A 24,170-nucleotide genomic window follows, 5' to 3' on the forward strand; every position below is an offset into this window, starting at 1 on the left:
CAACCTGCCCAATCTATATCCACTCACTCAGAGTTGTAGGCCAGGGGCTGTCTGGTGGTGGCCTAGATGTAAGATACATTTCGGCTGGATCGAGTGACTGCCATCTCAAAACTTTGACCAGGTTCAAGTTTAGGATCCTGGAGGCTTGAACAAGAGAATCCACAGCAGAAGACCAAAGGCGCTGACCATATTCTAGTTTATCATGGGAAAACCCTTCCACTGTGCGTAAATTATTTGCCAATTCTTCCCCCGTCGGGGCAGTGAGCTGAGCTCCTTCCATGAGCATAGATAGAAACAATATTATGACAGGCACAGGGAAAACCTTTATGTGTATCAACCCTTAAAATAGATCAGAATGCAACTGAGCACATCAGTAAAAAAGGTTTATTTTGTTGCAAATGCTTGATCGTTAATGTTTGCCATTAACACTTCCACATTATGATTGCCAGACACATTATGCATTATTCCTGCTTGTACTGCACAATACTCAGGCGCACAAATGCCTCCTTTGTTGTAGAAAACATGTCACTTAGTTATTATACAAAGACCTTTTTTTGGTCTTAAAGCTAAACTCCAGAACAGCTAAACACATACGTGTGAACTGTCTACCAAAGGATTTATAATTCTGGTCACTCTTTGGATTCATACACCTCTGCCAGATGGCACACCTCAGTGGGTGATACCACTTTCTCTGTTAGAATATATTGGTGGCACCTCCCCATAAGGGCATTAACAGAATGATGAGTACTTATTTCTGCTCTATCCTCCTGTCAATGTGTTCCTTGTCTGCATATGGGCATGCAGCACTTCCTGATTGGTTCCTAGTGCCGCCACATCATCCTCGCAGTTTAAATGCAACTGTGCAGGAGATGACATAAAGCTGATATCAAGACAGTTTCAGATGCTTATACTAGTTGTATGTAAAATACACAACTGCATTAAATTGTGTTGTTATTATCTATCTGGAGTTGAGTTTTAAGCTACCCATGGACTTAAATCTCATGCATGTCTGACTTCCAAACTATAGCCTAGTCAGAGGTCTCACAGCATTCACCATCCAGGCCAGTCACCATTTGTCTGTGGAAATATGATGTCAATGTTATGTACAATGAAGGGTGTCCTACATCTGGTAATGTGTTGCAGACACGCTTGTAATGTGTCTCCCCTCTGTGACTAGATGACGATGATAAGAAGCTGTCTACAGAGGAGGAAGAGGCCAGGCGGATTGCTGAGATGGGAAAACCAATTCTGGGCGAGCATTCCAAAATGGAGATTATTATTGAGGAGTCCTATGAATTCAAGGTAAAATGTACACATAGTGCAAGGTTTGCAAAGCTTATGTTCAACACATATAAGTATAAAAACTGCAATGAGCATGCAATGCAACGAGTCCGAAAAAAAAATAGTCCAGATTAAAAATGTTTAGTATTTATTTAGAATAATCGGCATGACCATGTACAAAACAAGTACAATATAGCTTCCATCAATTGTATTGATTCCAGTGTATACAATACAGTAGCACATAAGATGACAATGCAAAGGACCTTTTGCTTCTTAACAGCTCAATGTATGGGTTCTTGTCTTGAGTAATATTATACAAAACTTATATAAAAAAAAGCTCTTTGAGCACTGGGCTGTGGAGGGGCGGGAGTGGTTTTGCAGAGAGACTGAGTCAGGTGTTGGTCAAGGTATGTGGCCAGATCCCCACTCGATTGTCGCAATCTTGTGACATCAGCAGATTTCAACCCGCTGTCTGGTGAAAACGAGTCACAGGAGTGCAGAACGAACTGCACTCCTGTAATCCATAGGAGGAGTACAGCCAAACGAGCTTCGGCTGTACTCCTCCTTTAAATTTCTGTTGGGTATAGTCTGTAGAAGATCTGCTTTAATGTCTATTGCAATGCACAATTTAGGAAAGCTTTGTTTTAATAGTTGAAGGCATGCCTTCAGCACTCCAATAATCCATTAGAAATTCATATTGTCAAATTATTTTTAGCTTTTGTCTGGCAGGACACGCAACCCAGGTTAGCCCATTCAATCCTGCCCAGACGCAAGGCAGATGGTGGCCTTGGGCTACCAGACATTAACCTTTATAATAAAGCGATGACTTTAGTTTGTATTATGAACTGGCACCACAATTCTGCGGAAAAGTTATGGGTGTCAAGCCTCGTACACGCGACCGAGGAACTCGTCGTAAATGAAACATCGTTTTCCTCAACGAGTTCCTTGTTAGGCTTGTCGAGAATCTTGACAAGCTTTTCTTGCATACACACTGTCAAGACAAAATCTCGTCGTTCTCAAACGCGGTGACGTACAACACGTACTACGGCACTATAAAGGGGAAGTTTGATTCCACTGGCGCCACCCTTGGGGCTGCTTTTGCTAATCTCATATTACTGCGTGTTAAGTAAAAGTTTGGTAGGAGACGATTTGCGCTTTTCAGTCTGTTAAAGCGTGACGAATGTGCTATCTCAATTACAAACCCTACTTTTACCGAAGGCACGCTCCCATCTCATACTTTATTCTGAGCATGCACGGGTTTCTAAGCATACACACGAACGTGTTTCTCATCGTAAACCAGCCAGACGAGAAACACAACGAGGAAATTGAGACTCCCGATGAGGAAAAAGAAACCAAGTTTCTTGATGGATTCTGTCGAGGAAAACGGTCGTGTGTACGAGGCCTCACTGGAGAAAACTCTTGTGGGCCATAATCTAGCTGGAGCACCATGCATTTCAGTTACATCGAGGGGTCTATCTACCTGGACATCCCAGATCACATGGGCTACTTTGCACACGTTGGATAGGATAAAGTGGGAAGGGGAGCTTGCACCTCAGACTTCACCACTGACTTCTCTGGGTGGCTTCCCATGGTTTGCGCCGGGTGAGAAACTACCTTTTTTTAGAACGTGGGGTGCTGATTGTGACAATAGATGCCTTAAATTAGCTCCTATGGGACATCGCCTAGCCCTAGAGATACTCCGAAGGATGTATGGAGGGTTCCCTCTAGATTTTTGGCGATACAGGCAATTAAAACTTTTCTTTCAGAGCTTAACTCCCAAGCTCCACTTCTCTGATTCCCTCATAGAGTTTGACCAAATGTGCGCTCACCAAACTGACACTTCATACTTGCTATCTAGAACGTACCAGCTTATGCTGGGAGCACAGCCCAGTGCAACCCCTTTTATATGTTAGTGGGAGGTTGACCTGGGAGTTACTTTCACACCACCCCAATTACAAAAAATAATAAAAACTAACCCAGGCTGCCTCGATAGGTACAAAAACCCAAGAATCATGCTATAAGTTTATGGCTAAGTGGTAATGGACACCCAGTTGACTAGCAAGGATTTATCCACAAGCAGATCCCGTGTGCTGGAGAGGTTGCTCAGAAGAAGGCACTTATTTACACTTATTTACACCTATTCAATTTACCCCTTTACACAATATTTTTCATGACACACCCTCCTCGCTAAAAGTTTATAAACGTAGTGTTACTCCACACCTCCTCAATGCAGCTAAATGTCCTATTCCCAGGTATTGGAGACAAAATACCTGCCCTACCTTAGAAGATTGGTGGAGGGAGGTTAAGAGGGTTATGGAGACAGAGAGATGGGTTTATACCTAAGTCAGCAAAGGGAACAACAGTTCTTGGACAACTGTTATGGGTGAATGTATTACTCTATTACGTCAGCATATTGTTAGCTTGTTTTCTGACCCAGCCATTGGTTGGGACACTTGCACAGAATTTCTTCTTTCTAAGTTCTCAGGAGTTATGGAGAGTTGTACTTGTTTGCTGGCGGTTTCTTCTTCTATCCTTCTCTCTCCTATCCCCTCCCCCCTTTTTTTTGTTTCGTTGCCTTATCTTGGTCCCACTTTACATCTTTTCCTTGTTTTTCTAACTGATTCTTCAGGGGTCTGGCCTCCTGTGACGGTCAGAGAAATACACATTGAGCCCAGTTAGCATCACTTTTACATGTACTACATGTGAACAGGAGTGTTCTTACCCATGTGGTTCAACCTTGTATGACCTGAGTTATGACTAATATTGCTAGAGCAGTTTTTAGCCATGGACCAACTGGAGGGATGTGATTCCTTCTTGTAGCTATAATGAATGTACAATGCGGGATTGATATGATGGTTTTTGCTCTTATTAATGGGCTGTACTATTGTTAATGATGACAGCCGCCGAGGGACCCCAGAAGTCCACTCTTTATCTTTGTTCTCCTTCCTTTTCCTTTTATGTCTCTATCCTATTCCTTCTCTTACTCCTTGGTGGGAGGGTGGGGGGGAGTTCTGATCAACCAAACTAGGTGCTCTTGATCAAGGTCATCTGCTGATCTGAGAACTGTAGTGGGGAATTTTAATGGCAACTATAATCACAGGTAGTGTTAAGCCCTGTACACACGATCGGATATCTGTTGGAATCTAATCCGATGGATTTTTTCGTCAGATATCCGATGAAGCTGACTTTCATCAGTCTTGCCTACACACCATCAGTCAAAACGCGGTGACGTAAAGCACTACGACGTGCTGAGAAAAATGACGTTCAATGCTTCCGAGCATGCGTCGACTTGATTCTGAGCATGCATGGATTTTTGACCGATGGACTTCCACACAGACGATCATTTTTTTCTATCGTTTTTTTAACCATAGGAAAAATTTAAAACATGTTCTATATTTTTTTCACTAATGGAAAACAAACCGATGGGGCCCACACACGATTGGTTTGTCAGATGAAAACAGTCCATCGATCTGTTTTCATCGGACAAACCGATCGTGTGTACAGGGCTTTACTCACTGTGACTCCGACTTGGTGGTGTCTCATAGCAGTGACACCTATGCCTAAATCTGGAGATAGGGTCTCCTCCAGCCCCTCCCATTTTCACATTCCTCACTAGTCAGCTGACCTCTAGTTTCTGACCCCCAGCCATGCCGTGAACTGAATGGGTGGCTGCGAAGAGGCTGAGCGGGCGGTCACGGGTTCCAGGGACAGCCGTACTGGGCGGCCGCTAAGAGGCTGGGAGAGCAGTGCAGGCTTCAGGAACAGCCAGGATTTGGTGATCCCTGGCAAATCATCATTCGACCCCAGAGGGGGTCCCGACCCCCCAGGTTGAGAACCACTGCTATAGAGGGATATGCTTTGTTCATATTTCATATCTAAGGTTAACAACCACTTTAAAAAATATATATTTTTGAATGTAGAAAGACTTTTTAACTGTGACTTGTGATTCTGCGGTATTAACTTATAGTAAATACCCTGACCAGTGCTATTAAAACTCTGACACCTCTCATCTGTCACAGCCCTGTGTCTTGCAAATTCTTAATTTTATTTTAGCAGTCATCCTTAAAATGCTACGAACAGATTAGCAAAAGGATTTATCTGCTTGTTGCTGTACTAAAGCCATAAAGAAGGAAGGAATGCTGTCTAATCCTTATTAAGTCTTAAGCATATCCCTGATGCTGCGGAAGCAGAAAACATTTCTATACGGGCAGCGTGCAAAGGCAATGGAGGTTGCAGCCAGCTGAGTGTGACAAGGGGGAGTCTTCAAATCCTGCTCTGGTGTTTGGCTTTCTGGTATCATCAGATTGCAATGGAGTTTTATTTACATGTGACGTTCCATCTAGCTAATCCTACGCTATGTGACTAATCCCTCCAGACGCAGCGATAATGAATGCTGACGCCAAAAGGTTTGAGGTCCCCAAATATGCACATGGCTCTCTCTACCTTTATAATGGATGGGATAGTTATGCCAGAATGTGTACATATAGAGCTTCTTCACCTAAAAATGCAAACTGTCATCGTCATGGCTGTATTAATATATATATATATATATATATATATATATATATATATATATATATATATATATATATACACAGTTGTGCTCATAAGTTTACATACCCTGGCAGAATTGATGATTTCTTGGCCATTTTTCAGAGAATATGAATAACACAAAAACTTTTCTACCACTCATGGTTAGTGTTTGGCTGAAGCCATTTATTGTCAATCAACTGTGTTTACTCTTTTTAAATCATAATCACAACAGAAACTACCCAAATGACCCTGAGCAAAAGTTTACATACCCCAGTTCTTAATACCGTGTATTGCCCCCTTTAACATCAATGACAGCTTGAAGTATTTTGTAGTATTTGCGGATGAGGCTCTTTATCTTCTCAGATGGTAAAGCTGCCCATTCCTCTTAGCAAAAAGCCTCCAGTTCCTTTAAATTCTTGGGCTGTCTTGAATGAACGGCACGTTTGAGATCTCCCCAGAGTGGCTCAATGATATTGAGGTCAGGAGACTGAGATGGTCGCCCCAGAACCTTCACTTTATTCTGCTGTAGCCAATGACAGGTTGACTTACATAGCCTTGTGTTTTGGATCATTGTCCTGTTGGAATGTCCAAGTATGTCCCATTCGCAGCTTCCTGGCTGATGAATGTAAATGTTCCTCCAGTATTTTTTGATAACATGATGCATTCATCTTGCCATCAAATCACACATCCCCCAAAACATCAGCGATCCACCTCCGTGTTTCACAGTAGGAATGGTGGACCTTTCATCATAGGCCTTGTTGACTCCTCTCCAAATGTTTGTGGCCAAAAAGCTAAATTTTGGTCTCATCCATCCGAATGGCCTTGTGTCAGTAGGTTTGAGGCCTGTCTATGTGCTGTTTGGCGTACTGTAAGTGGGATACTTTGTGGCATTTGTGTAGTAATGGCTTTCTTCTGGCGCTTCGACCATGCAGCCCATCTTTCTTCAAGTGCCTCCTTATTGTGCATCTTGAAACAGCCACACCACATGTTTTCAGAGAGTCCTGTATTTCACCTGAAGTTATTTGTGGATTTTTCTTTGCATCCCAAACAATTTTCCTGGTAGTTGTGGCTGAAATTTTAGTTTTTCTACCTGACCGTGGTTTGGTTTCAACAGAACTCCTCATTTTCCACTTCTTGATTAGAGTTTGAACACTGCAGAATGGCATTCTCAATTCCTTGGATATCTTTTTATATCCCTTTCCTGTTTTATACAGTTCAACTACCTTTTCCCACAGATTCTTTGACAATTCTTTTTCTTTCTCCATGACTCAGAATCCAGAAACGTCAGTGCAGCACTGGGTGAAAGATGCAAGGGTCTGCCAGGAGTTCAGAAACTCATTGACTTTTTATACACACACACTAATTAGAAGCAAACAGATCACAGGTGAGGATGGTTACCTTTAATAGCCATTCAAACCCCTTTGTGTCAACATGCCAGGGTATGTAAACTTTTGATCAGGGTCATTTGGGTAATTTCTGCTGTCATTATGATTTAATAAGAGTAAACACAGTTGATTGATAATAAATGGCTTCAGACGAACACTAATCATGAGTGAAAGAAAAGTTTTTGTGTTATCATTCATATTCTCTGAAAAATGGCCAAGAAATCAAAAATGAGTGTAAAAAAATATTTATACGTATATATTGCTCAATAGGGCAACCTTTTGACTCAATGTGGTTGATTTACTAAAGATTTAATAAAGACAAATAGACTATGCATTTTTCAACCTCTGCAAGTGCAGTTGCGCCAGAGCTTAGTAAATAGGGGAAAGCTCTGCTGACTTCCCTCATCCAATCACATGCAAGTAAAAAATGCATTTTTTTTTTCTTGCATGTGATTGGGTATTCTTTGCAGAGTGAAGCTTTACCTAATTCTGAAGCAACTACGCATGCATATTGATCATTATAATTTTAATTCCTAGAGGTAAAGTTTCCCTTTAGTGATTAAGTTCAACTTATTCTCAATGGTTACAGTAGATAAAAACCTAAACTGGTGATATTTGGTTTTGGAAAAGCACTGCATATTAAAAAAAAGGCTAAATATATTTAGTGACCCTTTTCTCTACAGGCTTCTTAATTTAAAGCTGCTATTTATAATAGAGGAGGGGTCATAATATATTAAAGCCCAACTCCAGGCACAGGGTTTTTCAATGTTCTTTAATACCTAATATTACCTGTAATATTTTATACCCGTTGAATCCAATTTTTTTTAAATTTACATAGCAGTTACAAAGCCTCTGTGATCTGGAGCCAAACAGTACGGCGAGAGCTCCACTTACGTCTCCCCTCACCGCATACAATTCGCATAGCAGTAAAATGTGACCGGCTCTCTGTGGTGTCTGTTCACATATGTCCGGGACAGCTGCGGAGCGCACTGCACAGAAATGCTGTGTGTCTTTGGCTCTGTTTCAGGTCCGAAATTCAGGCACAGATTTGGCCCTGATTCATCCCTGAACCGGAGAATGGGGACACACAGTGTTCATGTGCCATCTGCAGCCGGTTCCAGTGTGAACCAAGCCTAAATCTTCACACTTAAAAATAAAATAAAAAAAGTTCCTCTTCCTTTAAAGCATGTTAAACCGCATAGTGTTTGTGCGGTGTCATTTGTCCCTTTCTATGTTGTAATATACCTGGTTGATCCTGCCTGTTCCTGTGTCCCCCTTAGTGTGCTAACTGATCCATGATACTGTGGTCTGATTACGTGCCTCCGTCATCCCGTTGCTCTCCCTCTCTGTCTGTCAGCTTGGAAGTCTGTGTGTGGGCTGTCTACCCCCCAACTCCTTCTGCCGCTATTTCGTCTGGCAGTAAAGTTAGTGACTCCAATTCCTGCCAGCCCCTCTGTAATAACAAGATGTACTACACGTGTGTGTGTTTTTTTTTAAAATTCTTTAGCCAAATATATTTTTTCACATCGCCGATGTGCAGTTGTGTGACTGCCCGGCTGATGTCAGAGGGGAAACTTAGCCCCTCCCACTGTAGTCCTTAGATCGGGGAAGGAGTGAGTGAGTGAGTGGTGGGTGGTCATGTGACCGCATATGTGCGATTTTTGAAATTTAGCTGCAGAATTTTTACACATTGTGTAGAATATCTTGTTATTACAGAGGGGCTGGCAGGAATTGGAATAACTGACTTTACAACCACTTTAAGGCATGCCACATTGCACTTAACAGGTTAAAGTGATTGTAAAGGCTCATGTTATACTTACCTCCTCTGTGCAGTTGGTTTTGCACAGAGCAGCCTGGATCCTCCTCTTACTGGGTCCATCTTTACTGCTCCTACCCTCTCCCTCCTTTGAGTGCCCCTCAGCCAGCAGCTTGTTACAGGAGGCACCCAAGCCCAGTCAGCACTCCCTGTATCCATTCAGACACAGAGCTCACTTAGGTAATGGGAAGGGGGGGCTGTTACACACACAAGGTTTTTTATCTTTTTTTTTTTTTTTTTGCCACTTCAGACTTCACCACAGCAAGAGACTTGCTCATGATTTTATTCATAATTCCGTCTCTACATCTGGTTTAGCATCATTTGTGGTGTATTTCTTTTGCAAGTTTTTATACTTGTTATTATTTTTATTTTATTTATTTGTTTATTTTTATATTTTCCTTTTTTTTCCTTCTCACCGTTTAGAACTCACTCTTTTATAGTAAGTACGGAATTTTTAAAAGATTTTATCTGCGTGACAAAAAAAAAATACCCAGCACCCCATCTCCCCCTCCCCAACTAAATCCCCCCTCCCCCCCCCTACCCACCCCCTCCCTGGACCATCCCACGACTCCACTATAAGAATTCATTCTCTTAATTGAAAAATGCGTTCCTATTCCTCTCTCAGGTTTTCTGCGAACCTCCAGGACTTTTTAAATTCCAACCAGGGTACCCATATATCCTTTTCCCCTTCCTTATGTTTATAGCTCCCGTATTTTAATTTCTCTCTCCTATAAGTGTCCTCTACGGAGTCGATCCACTCCCACATTTGCGGACTTTTCGCGTCTCTCCATTTAAGGGGAATCAATCGTTTCGCTGCGTTCAGCAAATGAGGGATCAGTGAACCCTTGTACTCCTTCTCTGGAATCTCCCCCCCATGAAAGAGAACTACCCATGGGTTATCTTCCACTTCTTTTTTTGTTATTACCTTTATCAGGGACAAGATTTTTTTCCAATAGGCTTTAATTTTCAGGCAGTCCCACCAAAGGTGTGCCATTGTTCCTCTTGACTCACAACCTCTCCAGCATTTCTCTGACTCTCCCCCTCTGAATTTTGCCATTTTATCTGGGGTGGCGTACCACCTCGTCAAACATTTGTAGTTCATCTCGGCAGTTCTTACATCTACTGCCGAGGTGTGAGTCATTTTCAGGATTCTTCCTATGGTCGTTTTCCCCCTTGGGACCCCTAAGTCTGTTTCCCAATTTTGGATGTATTTTGGCGTGTCCAACTCTTCCGTTTTCTGCAAGTAATTATAGATTTTAGATATATTTCCTTTTGAGCTTTCGATGCAACACAATTGTTCCAATAAGGTGTAATCCTCTTGTGACCTCAAAGGGTGTGGTAGGCGCTTGACGAATGAGACTAACTGCAAGTATCTCCACTCGTCGAGCGCCCTAATTCCAATCCTATATTTAATATCGTGAAGTGTCCTAATTTTGCCATCTAGTGTTATATCTTTTAACTGTGTTCTATTTGTGATCCAATTTCCCCCTACTTCTTTTGTCCCTGGAATGAAATATTCATTTTCTTTTAAATCAATAAAGGGTGAGTTGAATTCTGTTTTTAATTGTTTGTGAAGTCTATCCCAGATCCTCCATGCATTGTGAGTAATTGTGTGTGTTGAGGAGTGTAAGAATCTGTGTTGTGGTGGATTCCAAATTAATCTCCCTAACTGTGCCCTCGCTGATGTGCATTCAATATTTAACCATCTTTTGTCCTGGGACTCTTTAGCCCATTCTATAACCCGTGAGAGAACCGAAGCGTTATAATACAATCTGATGTCGGGTACAGCTAAGCCTCCCTTTTTCTTGGCCCGTTTTAGGATTTGAGCAGACACCCTGTGTTTTTTATTATTCCAAATATAGTTCATTATGAGGGAGTTAATTATTTTGATGTATGACGGTGGTAGGTAAATTGGGACCATTTGAAACTTGTATAGGATTTTTGGGATGAGAACCATTTTTACCACATTTATCCTCCCGAACCACGAAATTGGTCTATTATATATGTTTTTAATTTCACTTTTTATTTCGTTGAGTAGGGGGATAAAATTTATTCTATATATTTTCTTGATGGTATTTGCCAGTTTTATTCCCAGGTATTTTATTTCTTTTTGCCATTTGAAATTATATTTCTTCCGCAGATATTGTTCTTCTTCTTTAAGAATGTTGATATTCAGGATCTCCGTCTTTTCTGTATTCATTTTGAAGTTTGACAACTCACCATATTGTTTTAAGGTAGCTATTAACTTCGGGAGGGTGACTCTTGGACTACTTATATAGAATAGAATGTCGTCTGCGAAGGCGGATAATTTGTGCTCATCTTCTCCAACTTCTATTCCATATATTTCTGGATTTTGTCGGACCATTGCAAGCAGGGGTTCCAATGATAAGACAAAAAGAAGGGGGGATAGGGGACAGCCCTGTCTGGTTCCATTTCTCATCTCAAAGGGTGCGGATAAAGATCCATTGATCTTGATCCTAGCACATGGGTGGAAATAGAGCACTTGGATCCATTTGATCATCCTTGGGCCTATTCCTATAAATTCTAGTGTTTGTATCAGGAACCCCCAGTCTACCCTGTCAAACGCTTTCTCAGCGTCTACTGACAGGAATAGACCGGGGGTCTCTCTTTCTTTGATCTGCTCCATGAGAAGAAGTGCCCTAACTCCATTGTCCTTTCCCTCCCTCCCAGGTATGAAACCAACCTGGTCCGGGTGGACAATGGCAGTCATTACCCCCTTCATTCGTTCAGCCAGAATTTTTGCATACAGTTTGGTATCTGCATTCAGGAGTGAGATAGGTCGGAACCCTGAACAATTCGTATTGTCCTTTCCCTCTTTTTTAATGACAGTGATCGTAGCTGTTAATGCCTCTCTACTCATCTCATAGTCTAGCCCCAACCCATTGAAATATTGACATAGTCTAGGGACTAAGATGGTGCTAAACCTTTGTATGTAGGCAGACGTGAAGCCGTCTGGTCCAGGACTTTTCCCATTGGGAGTATTTTTTAAGACCTCCCTTATTTCCTGCTCAGTTATACTTTCCTCCATTCTTTCTATCTCATGCTCTTCTATCTTCGGTAGATTAGTTTGCTGTAATACTGCCCTGATCTTATCCTTTTTTTCGGCTGGGTCCCTGATCTTCTGTTGGACGTCGTATAGTTTTTCATAATAGCTTCTAAAGGATTCTGCTATTTTATTTGTCGCATATACTAAGTCCCCATTCCCATTCCTGATTTTTTCGATAAAATTCCTGTTTTTCTTTTTTCTTACCATTCTGGCCAAGTTTTTACTAGGTTTATTTCCCCAGACATATCTTTCTCTCTCTACCCTGTCTATGAAATTCTTGGTTTCTTGCCCGGCAAGGGCTTTGTATTCATCCCTTGTTATAGTTAACTTACGGAGTGTTTCCCTCTTTTGGCTTATGTTCCTGTTCCAGCCTATATATCTCCTCTTTTAATGTTTTTAGTTTACTCATTCTTGTTTTATTTTTCTTTGCCCCCTCAGCAATAAAAATCCCTCTTATATACGCTTTGTGGGCGTCCCACAGGGTTGCTCCTGTGATTCCCTCCTTGTCATTCTCCTGAAAATACCATTCCAATTCTTTCTGTACTCTCTCGACCACATCCTCGTCTCTCAACAGACTGTCATCCAATCTCCATTCAGGAGGTATGCATTTTTGTATGGATGTGCTTATTTTCATGGTTATAGGGGCGTGGTCTGATAGCGTTATGATCTCACACCTTGCTTCGACCACCCTCTCCAAAAGTCTATGGTCTACGAGGATGTAGTCGATCCTCGAGTACGTCCCATGCACAGGGGAAAAAAACGTATAGTCTCGTGTCTTGGGGTTGAGAATTCGCCAGACATCCACCATTTGGTTTTGTATCATTTGTTTTTTCAGTAGCTTGAGGTGCTCACCGTTATTCCCCTGAGCATGGGACGTACTATCGAGGCTCGGGCACATGCAAAAGTTAAAGTCCCCCATTAACACCACATGTCCCTCTTCGAAATCTTTAAATTTTCTGAGTATTTTACTAATATATTTAGCCAAATTCACATTGGGTGCATACACATTTGCCAGAGTGTAGTCCTCCTCTCCTAGTTTTACTTTCAAGAACAAGAACCTCCCCTCCGGATCGTTCAATCTGTCAACCAATGTGCATCTAACTCCTCTTGCAAATCCTATGGCGACCCCCTGGGATCTCGATGAGACTGTGTCTCCATAATACCAGACGGGATAATCAGATGAATATAACTTTATATTAGACTCTAAGGTAATGTGGGTCTCTTGTAGGTAGACGATGTCTACTTTATACTGCGTGAGTTCGGCAAGAATTTTATGTCTCTTAATATGGGAGTTTAATCCTTTTACATTATATGATAAGAACTTAATATCTGTCATTTATCTCTCTTTTTTTTTTTTTTTTTTTTTTGAGTTTGAGAAGAATTCTTGTGGAGTCGTTCAGATGGTCCCCCTCCCGTTACCCTCCCTTCCCCCATCTCCCATTTCCCTCCCCCCCCTTCCCCCCCTCCCCCTCGCCCCAACCCCCCCTCCCTCCCTCCCCCACCCTGGCCCGCTCTTGGCCTGGGAGCCGCTGGTAGAAGACTACTCGCCTTCATCCTTGGCTCCTCTTTCGTGGTGGTGTTCGGGGCTCTCCCTTGGCTCCCCCCTCCCCACCCCCTCCCAACCCCCTCCCCCCACCTCACCGTCCCGCTTCTCAAAGTTCCATGCTAGGCAGAGCCCATCTAATCAACCCAATCAGGGAGTTCAGGAATTGTTAAATCCATTTTAAGGCAAAATACGTTCAGTTCCTCCGGGTACCTAAGTCGTGCTGTTTTGCCCCCCTTTATACCTATGAGGCACGCCGGGAATCCCCATTGGTACTTAATATTTTGTGCCCGCATCAGCTCTAAGAGGGGTTTCAAGCATCTCCTCCTTGCCAGTGTTTCTTTCGCCAGATCGGAGAATATTTGTAAGTCTGTGTCTCTATATCTCAGGGGGGGTTTTCCCCTAAGCCTACTCCATATTTCTGCTTTATCGACGTAACTCCTGAACCTCACTACCACATCCCTTGGGCCGTATCTTTCCATCTGTTGGGGGTTCCCCACACGGTGCACTCTTTCAATCTTAAGGGGCTTAGCTTCTACTGATCTCTCTAGCAGAGGGTTAAAAATTGTATTCATAATGCTTCTAAGGTCTTCATCCTTTTGTTCTATCAACCCCCTGATTCTAAGGTTCTGTCGCCTGTTGCGGTTCTCCTGGTCCTCGATCCTATATGCCGCCAATCTCTGATTTTCAGTCAGAGCCTTTACTTGCTTTTTCAAGGAGTTTATTTCCTGGTCCTGCTCCTCTATTCTCTTTTCCGTCTCTACCACTCTTTCACGAAGCCCTCCAAGGTCTATTCTTACCTTGTTAATTTCTGTCCTTATGATATTTTCCATGACATTTTCCATCCTCAACAGCATTGCGTTCATCTCTGCCTTTGTGAGGGGCTGTGTATCTTGGGCTAGTTCCTCTGCATTATTTTGCTCTTGCTCTTGCTCGCTTTCTAGTGTCGTTTCACCTCTAGAGCTCTCCACACTACCTGTTCCTACATCTTTTTTTTTTTCAGTTTTCTTCTTTTCAGTTTTTTTTGCGAGTCCTGGGCTTTTAAGGCTCCCTTCCTGCGTCATATATTGCTGTATGGAGCTATTCCCCGAGTTATTCTTGGTTGGTTTTGTAGTACCACCCCTCGTTGATCTATTCATTTTATTAGAGGGTCGAATTCTCTTCCCCAGTTTGAAAGTGGATTTTTTTTTTTTTTTTTTATGTAATTAGCACCCTTTTCGGCTCACAATTTTCTTCACCTATGGATGCTCCTATCTTCCCTTAACTACTTCTCATGCCCTGGAAGAATAGATATTTTAATATAGAGAGGGCCACAGGAAGGCGAGAGCCCCGAACTGAAAGGAGGAGGTAAAGGGCTGGTCAACACGAGAGAAGACGTTTACTGCTGTAGGCAGAGTTACTTGGACTACCGGCTTTTCTTCTTATAAGGTGAAAACTTTCAGTGTATTTACCGAAATTTCTCTTGTGTTGCATCCGCCCAGTACGTCCTAATTGTTCCGGCCAACAAGGTAGACACTTTGTGTCAGGAAGGGTCTAAATGTTCTTTCCCCTATTCCCCAATCATCAAAACTGGGATTTTACCAGCTTCTCACATTCACGTATGCGTTTTGTACCAGTACAGTCCGGAGAAAATAATATATTTTTGACCGCTTCAATGCCCAGGCCCTCGAGGTTGTCGTTAGTTCCGCTATAAGCCGGGCAATTTAGGCAGGTCACGGACGGGGAGTTTTAAGTTAAGATCTCCCTAGGTTTCCCTCCTGTTTAACTCCACAGGCCCACCCGGGCTCGTCAGAGCGGTTCAGTAAGGCCAGTACAGGCAGTAGGGACAGGGGCCAGAACTCATACATATGTCCCAGGCAGAGCAGGTAGTGTAGAGATATTGCAACAGGTGGGGAGCTCAATTAGACCAGATATCATTCCCCTCAGATTATCCTTCAATTACTTCACCTTGTCCCAGTATGAGTTATATATTTAATTATGTGTTCGATTACGTTTTGTTCTCATATTCCTTTCATATGCAGCAGACACAGAATTCAAATCCAGTGGTATGATAGTTATTCTCCAATTTTACACAAAAGGGCGCCTTATGATGTACATATGTAGGAACTTCTAGAGAGCAGTATTGTAACAAACGGGAGGGGGGGTCTCGGGGGGGTCACGGGGGGGGGTGGGGGACCTGCTCAGACTCGGCTCTACTGAGCGCCTCACCAGTCCCTTTGATTTTCCTCCTGGGCTGCTCCCCGGCGACGCATCTCCGATGGACCTCTGCAAACCCAGCACGACTGCTGACCCCCAGCGCTGAGCTCACGGCAGCCTCCGATCCTCCGGCGCGTGTCCAGTGGGAGCCCATTCACCGGCGCCTCTCAGGTAAAGACCCCCTGAGTATGTCTGCACCCGGGCAGGGATGAGGCATCCGCTCGCTCCTCGCAGATCCCAGCCTCTCACGCTGTAAACAGCGGGGCCACGAGCGGTGCTGACGGAGCCTTGGAGCGGCGTGTGTCTCCTGCCGCCATGGAGCCGTCCGGCACCTCCCACCTCACTCACGTCACGTCCTCCGCATCCGAAGGTTTTTTATCTTAATGCATAGAATGCATTGAGATAAAAACCTTCTGGTTTACAACTCCTTTTAAGGTATGACCTATCTGTCTATAATCTAAGAGCTAACATTTCCTGTGAATAAACTAGTGTTCTGAAGGTTAGAGCTACACATTAATTAGATATGATACAGCCACAAGAAGGCAGCGCAATGAAGGGAAGAGATGTGTTTCATCACATTATCATTCCCATATGCAGGGCTTTTTTTCTCAAACAATAAGTGCTTGAACTCAACCACGACCCCCCAAAACCCCTCCCCCCACACACACACCCTTCAAATCACATCAAATAGTGTGTGTGGTCAGTCAAATTTCATGAACAGTAGGTACAGTAGTAGTACATTGACAGATCCCTGTTCTGGCTCTTTGTCGCCACCAGCCACGCACATTGGCTCTGGTGTCGCTCTATTGCTCTTGAAGGGTGATTCGCGCTGCTGTGCCAACCTGCCACAGTATAATGGCGGGGGCTGGTCGCCAAGCGGTTCTGCTGTTCTGATTGCTTCCCCCTGTATTCTAGAGGATTCTAGAGTTATAGTGGGAGAAAGAACAGGGTGAGCAGCCTGAATATTTATGGGAAGTCTGGCCAATCCCTGGAGAGGTGTGCCCAGTAGGTGGCTGGAGAGCTTCGTGAAAATGAGGCCTAGGTCCAGTCCTGCTGGAGGAGACATAAGAAAAAAGGGAGGGGGCACCGACCTTGTGCATTACCAATTTTTTTTTAATAGAGGTAAAAACAGCAATGGTTATACTCACATAAAAACGTGGTATGCAACGCTACCCATCACGGTTTTAGTGTGCTATTTTGTCGTAAAAGTGTTGGAAGGCATATGGCATGCGCAGTGCTAAATTTTTCAGCGGAACGTCACTTCCGGAGCAAACTGTGATGGGTATGTGATGAAACAGGGGCAAGCTTACTGAGGAGGAACAGGAAGTGCGAAATTCAGAAAAAAAAAAACAATCATTAGATACGTCGGCGTAAGTCTTTGTGAATCCGGGGCCTTTAAGTGTATCTGAAGCCCACATTTCTTTTTTAGTTTTTGAGTATTAAGGTATAAGAAACGGTAATAATTTGTTTTCTTATTGCTGTCTGTTTCCCGGGTTAAGGAGATTTAGGGGGTTATTTACGAAAGGCAAATCCACTTTGCACTACAAGTGCAAACTACAAGTGCAAAGTGCACTTGGAAGTGCAGTCGCTGTAGGTCTGAGGGGTAGATCTGAAATGCGGGGAAGCTCTGCTGATTTTATCATCCAATCATGTGCAAGCTAAAATGCTGTTTTTTATTTTCCTTGCATGTCACCCTCGGATCTACAGCGACTGCAATTCCAAGTGCACTTGTAGTGCAAAGAGGATTTGCCTTTTCGTAAATAATCCCCTTATTCTCTCTTTTGCCCTGGTGAAAACTGTGGGCCAGATTCACAGAAGAAATACGCCAGAGTATCTACTGATACTCCAGCGTATTTTAAAATTTGCTGCGTCGTATCTTTAGTTTGAATCCTCAAACCAAGATACGACGGCTTTTGGCATCGATCCGACAGGCGTACGGTTTCGTATGCCTTCGGATCGTAGGTGTAATACTTCGGCGCCCGCTGGGTGGAGTTTGCGTTGTTTTCCGCGTCGGGTATGCTAATTAGCTTTTTACGGCAATTCACGAAGGTACGCGCGGGCGTCGCATTCTCTTACGTCGTCGCTAGTCGGCTTTTCCCGGCGTATAGTTAAAGCTGCTATTTCTTGGCCTATCTTTAGACTTTCCATGTTAAAGTATGGCCGTCGTTCCCGCGTCAAATAAAATTTTTTTTTTTTTGCGTAAATCGTCCGTGAATAGGAAAGGACGTAACTCACATCGACGTTCAAAAAATGACGTCGGTGCGACGCCATTTCGCGCAAAGCATGGCGGGAAATTTCAAAACGGAACATGCGCAGTACGTTCGGCGCGGGAACGCGCCCAATTTAAATGATCCACGCCCCATTTGAATTAGGCGGGCTTGCGCCGGAGGGATTTACGATACGCCGCCGCAACTTTACAGACAAGTGCTTTGTGAATCAAGCACTTGCCCGTAAAACTTGCGGCGGTGTAACGTAAATGCGATACGTTACGTCGCCGCTATTCTACCTGAATCTGGCCCTGTGATTATAGAGAAAATCCACAATTTTTAGTTGTCACTAGAACAAGAATAGAGGGGGAATGCTCCACTGGGGCACTTGTTCCAGTGACAACTGACCGACGGGGTATTTTCCTCACTTTGGAGAGATTTCCTCTGACTTGAGTCTACAGGACAGGAAATTAATGGAAATCTCCCCAATGGGACACAAATGGTAAAAAGCAAACAAACAAAAAAAAACAACAAAAAACAGACAGTGATATCTAAAATGAAACAGGAAGTTTGGCTTTATATATACTTTATTTATACGGGTGTCAGTTGCTGGGCTGTTTTTGTTTGCAAAAACGTATTCTTTTTATCTTTTATATCGGCAATGAAGAACGGTAATAGTTTGGGTTATAAAGTCAGACACAGATGTAGACAGTTTCTTCATAGCTGTCTTGAAATATATAATTTACAGGACTGCGCTGGTCATTTGTGCTCAGACACTATGATATCATACACACAGGGAATTATTGTCTCCATGGATATCCATTTTTTCAATGTTTTTTAACCTTTTTGTTGCTCGACCAATTTTTCCATGTTTGGCATTTAGAATAATAATATATTCATATAATATAATAATAACACATTTTGTAGAATGGCCAGACATAGTATTTGTGATTTTGTATGCAACTGTTGTTCAAAACTCAATTTTGAGCTTTTAATTATGAAAGATGGGCCCAAAAAATTCACAAATACGCAAAAATGTAAGTTGGTGATGCCTTAAAAACCTTTACAACTCATCAGAGTTACTGTAATTTTTTTTTTTATTCCTCTACCTCTGCGGTGTGGGAGTACATAATATGTAGTGAAATAGGCATTTCTGTAAATTTGTGCGCCTTAACAGCCTGTGTGTGGATGTTGTGTACATGTGGGGGATTTTTAAATAATTTTTCATTATTTGGGTTCTTTTTTTACGTCTTACTTTGTATTACCGAACTTGATAACAAGTGACCGACATATCCCTCACGTCACCGTATAGATTTTGGGTGACAGTTTCTCTTTATGCAGGCACCAGGGGACAATAAATTCATGATTTATTATCTCATCCTTGATCTGTAGTTCCCCTGCCATTTGCTTCCAATATACTGACACTGTGGGGTTAATTTACTAAAACTGGAGAGTGCAAAATCTGGTGCATCTGTACATGGTAGCCAATCAGCTTCTAACTTAAGTATGCTCAATTAAGCTTTGACAATAAAACCTGGAAGCTGATTGGTTTCTATGCACAGTAGCACCAGATTTTAGTAAATCAACCCCTGTGAGCCTAAAAGTGCTTTAAGATTATGCTGGCCATACACTTGTAGAATTTCAGATGACAATTATTGTTTCAATGCTGAAAAAAGTGAGTATAATTCTGGTAATAAAAAAATAGTAAAATCCTGGTCAAAATGTTTTTGGTTTAAGAACGTTAATTTCGTTTTCCAATGTTTAGTGGGGTCAAATAGAAGTTTGTTTTCAACCATGGTGATGAGAAAATTTGAAGGCGATGGATGATTAAATACATTTCTCATTTCCATTACTTTTTATTAAAGTGGAGTTCCACCCATATAAAAAAAGTGAACATATTCGCCAGCACACCATGGATCAGCACTTTCGTCCAAAGGTTTTTTTATTTAGAAAGTTCACATAAAAAATATAGGTGCAACGTTTCGGAGCCGCGCAGGGCCCTTTCGTCAGGCATTCATTACATACCTGACGAAGGGGCCCTGCGCGCCTCCGAAACGTTGCACCTATTTTTGTGATGTGACCTTTCTAACTAAAAGAAACCTTTGGACGAAAGTGTTGATCCATGGTGTGCTGGCGAATATGTTCACTTGCTTGATGTTTCCAGGACCCAACTGATAATCGCTACAGAGCCCACCATTTTAAGAGCCATACTTTCCAGGAACCTGTGCGATCAGAATATTGACAAGACCACCCATATAAAAGTCTTTTAATAATCGGACCCGGACACCTGTCCCACGGTCCAGCAATGTGGGCGAATGAAGCCCCGCTACTCTCCCCCTCCTCTCCACGGTGCCGGGAATTCTGACTGGGGGCACCAGGCTGTGATCTGGTGACACCCTAAGGCTGAACAGGGTTGGTGATAAGGCAGTACAGCCGGTCCTGTTGTACTGGGCCCAGGCTCCAGCAGCTAAATAGGGGGACCCGGGGAAGCTTTATTGTTCACTATTGCCTAAATGAATAAATGGATAATACTAGATCACACCTCCACTCCTACTTGCTTACCAGGGCTTGAATTACATTTCTCTGGGCCCAATTGGGTCTACAGAAGGGCCCAGGAGCAAAGAAGGGACTTTTTTTTATTTTTAAAGTGTAGACGGATAAAGTCAGTGCTGCTGTTAAACTGCACAGTGGGCCCCATAAGTAAGGCTGCACAGGGCCCCTTGATTTTGAATAATGATCCTGTGGCTGAATATGTGGGGTCTAATTTAGGTGAATGGTTTGAATCATGATTCTCAATTTATATCACATTTCAATTTTCTCTTTAGTAAACACTCACATCAGTCAGATTACAGCTGGGGGTTCAAGGCACAAAGGTTTGAGCGAACATTGCGTCAGAAAAAAATCCACGGTTTTGTTGTCGGAATGTCCGATCGTGTGTACGCGGCATAATAGCTACCATTCCCGTCTCTCTATTCTAACAAAGGCTCCAGAGAGACAGAGAATTGTGATTCATCTTCATCCTTACACTGACAGGGGAAGAAAAATAATGCTGACATTGCAGATCACATGACTATCAAATAGAATTGGGCTTTAAATGCTCTGAATGGCAAAATGAATTAGCGGCGTGTAGATCGCAGTCATACTCTGCATGCACAGTGGAGGATTTTTCGCACCTATCGCTCTTTATAAAGCTGAATACACAATGTAGATTACTCTATTTGAATAACAATTTCTAGTCCAATTTAAAAGCAAAATCGAATTGTACCATGTAGCGTAACATCTATCAATATTAAATATTCAGGACATAAGTATGCTGTTCACCTCCCCCCCCTTTTTCCAAAAATGTATCCTTGAAGAAGATAAGAGAGATAAGACAGAATGAACAGCAATGATCTTATCTGATGAAGTAAATCCCATCAAAGACTGGAAAGGTTTAGAAGGTTTTATCAATGTATTTTACTCTAATATAGGATTCATGAACATGGATCATCTTTCCAATAAACTGTCATAATTCGCAGCAATTAAGGCTGTGTAAAATAGCTACTGGCTGTGACTAATGTATTTTATGGCTTTAATTATATTTTGTTAATCTTCTCTGTTAATATTCATGCACAGGCTGTGATATGGCAGACAGCTTCAGTAGATCAGCTTGATGAGAGAGCAGCATATAAGCATTCAGTGCTGGAGGTCTCAGCCATCATGATGTCCTACCCTAAGGTCTTCAACACGGAGGCCGGCCATACATGGTTCGAATCTCAGCGGGTTTAGAAGGAACCTGCTGAGATTCGAACCGTTAATGGATAGGCTAAATGTACCAAGTTGATTACACACGGGGCAAATGTCGGAAGACATCGGCCGGATCAAAAAATAATAATTCCCGGCATTCGGCCCGTCTATTCTGTGTTTCCCCGAAAATAAGACCTACCCTGAAAATAAAACCTAGCGCTATTTTCCAAGAGGGATGCAATATAAGCCCTACCCCGAAAATAAGCCCTGAACTAAAATGCTTGTAAAATCCTATAATCCACTCAATTACAGTAGTATATAATGTACAATGTGTGTGTTTCTGTAATATAATTGAAGGGAAGAGAGCTCCAGCGGGTCAGAGAAGCGTAGAGCGGCGCTATAACAAAGGTATTTGCCACAATTATATTACATAAATACTAGGGTTGTCCCGATACCGATACCAGTATCGGTATCGGGACCGATACTGAGCATTTGCGGGAGTACTGCCAGATGCCAGATCCGATGCCAGATGCCAGATCCGATACTACCCCCCGCCGTCGCCGTCCCGCCGTCGCCGTCCCGCCGCCACCGCAATGCCGCCGCATACTGCAACGCCCCCCGCCGCCTAGTTAATCAGCGTGCGGGGAACATTACAGCTTTCATTTGAATAGCTGTCTGTTCCCCGCCGCGCCGCGTATAGACACTCCCTCTTGCTCGGGATTGGACGGGTGTTCTGCACTTTGATAGACAGATCACCCATCCAATCCCGAGCAAGGGGGAGTGTCTATACGCGGTGCGGCGGGGAACAGACAGCTATTCAAATGGAAGCTGTAATGTTCCCCGCATGCTGATTAACTAGGCGGCGGCATCTAGGTATGGGGAGACATGGCTGCATATGTGGGGGACATGGCTGCATATGTGGGGGACATGGCTGCATATGTGGGGGACATGGCTGCATATATGGGGGACATGGCTGCATATGTGGGGGACATGGCTGCATATGTGGGGGACATGGCTGCATATGTGGGGACATGGCTGCATATGTGGGGACATGGCTGCATATGTGGGGACATGGCTGCATATGTGGGGGACATGGCTGCATATGTGGGGGACATGGCTGCATCTGTGGGGGACATGGCTGCATCTATGGGGGACATGGCTGCATATGTGGGGACATGGCTGCATATGTGGGGACATGGCTGCATATGTGGGGGACATGGCTGCATATGTGGGGGACATGGCTGCATCTGTGGGGGACATGGCTGCATCTATGGGGGACATGGCTGCATATGTGGGGACATGGCTGCATATGTGGGGGACATGGCTGCATATGTGGGGGACATGGCTGCATTTGGGGACAACCCTAATAAATACACACATTGTACATTATATACTACAGTAATAGAGTGTATTATAGGATTTTACAAGCATTTTAAACTTGGTTCACACTGGGGATGTGAAGGAATGTGATAATTATAAAAATGCCTATTTTCTTATGTGTTTACATGTTTCTATGCATCTTTACTATACTATAAGTCTATATTCTACTTTGTATATATAAACTGCTTTAGTAAAGTCCTTACTCAAAATGGTCTCTAGTAACACCCCCTCCCATCAAGATGACTGAAGCCAAAGATGGAGCCTACCCCCTACTACCCACGCATTGGAAGAATGAGAAAATGAGTGACAAACAAGCTCCAGTCAATCAGATGTGCCTTTTTAGACTCACATTAACATAATAGTGACTAAAGGCCCGTACACACGGTCGGACTTTTTGCCAACAAACTTCAAAATGAGCACGTTTTCAAAAAAATCAGACTGTGTGTACGCTCCATCGGACAAACTTTTTTCGGTTTTCGTCTGACAAAAATTCGCTTTGCAAACGGACAAACTTTTCGGCAACAAAAGTCTGATGGTGCCTAGTCCGACCATGTGTACAGCAAGCCATCGGACTTTTGTACAAAGTACAAATACGCATGCTCAGAACCAATGTTAAAATCAATCAACCATAGCAGAAGTTGACCAAAGGGTGGCGGTAAAGAGCAGAAAAGAGCAGAAAAAACACGTAATGTTGGGAAAGTTTTAGGAAAGTTTGCAGAAAAGTCCTAGCGTGTGTATGCTATGGGTGTGCCTGGCCAACTCCCTTCGGACAAAAATCCAAGGAAAAGTTTGTTTGAAGTTCGATCGTGTGTACGAGGCTTTATGCTTTATCGTGCTGTGTGTAAAAGAGCTTGGCACTGCCTGTAATAAATCAGAGATAAGGACGTAACTGTACTGTACAGATGTCCAGGGTGTTTGCTCCTGCGTGCACGCATCTCCACACAAATAATTTTGGAACAGCAGCCTGAACCCCATTGAGGTTCACCTCCATTACAATGATTCCTGTCACGCAGGGAGAGAGAGAGGGAGAGAAGAC

General features: G+C 43.1%; 1 protein-coding gene across 1 annotated transcript in view; it reads left to right on the plus strand.

Moving 5' to 3' along the window:
- The window catches only part of SLC8A2 (solute carrier family 8 member A2), a 278,940-nt gene that overhangs the window by 238,865 nt on the left and 15,905 nt on the right, over window positions 1–24,170 (plus strand). Inside the window, exon 5 of the mRNA XM_040323283.1 lies at window positions 1,178–1,302. Within this exon, the coding sequence (XP_040179217.1) occupies window positions 1,178–1,302 (125 nt within the window). The remainder of the gene's footprint in view (window positions 1–1,177; window positions 1,303–24,170) is intronic.

This window comes from Rana temporaria, chromosome 9, assembly GCF_905171775.1.
Source record: "Rana temporaria chromosome 9, aRanTem1.1, whole genome shotgun sequence".
NCBI lineage: Eukaryota > Metazoa > Chordata > Amphibia > Anura > Ranidae > Rana > Rana temporaria.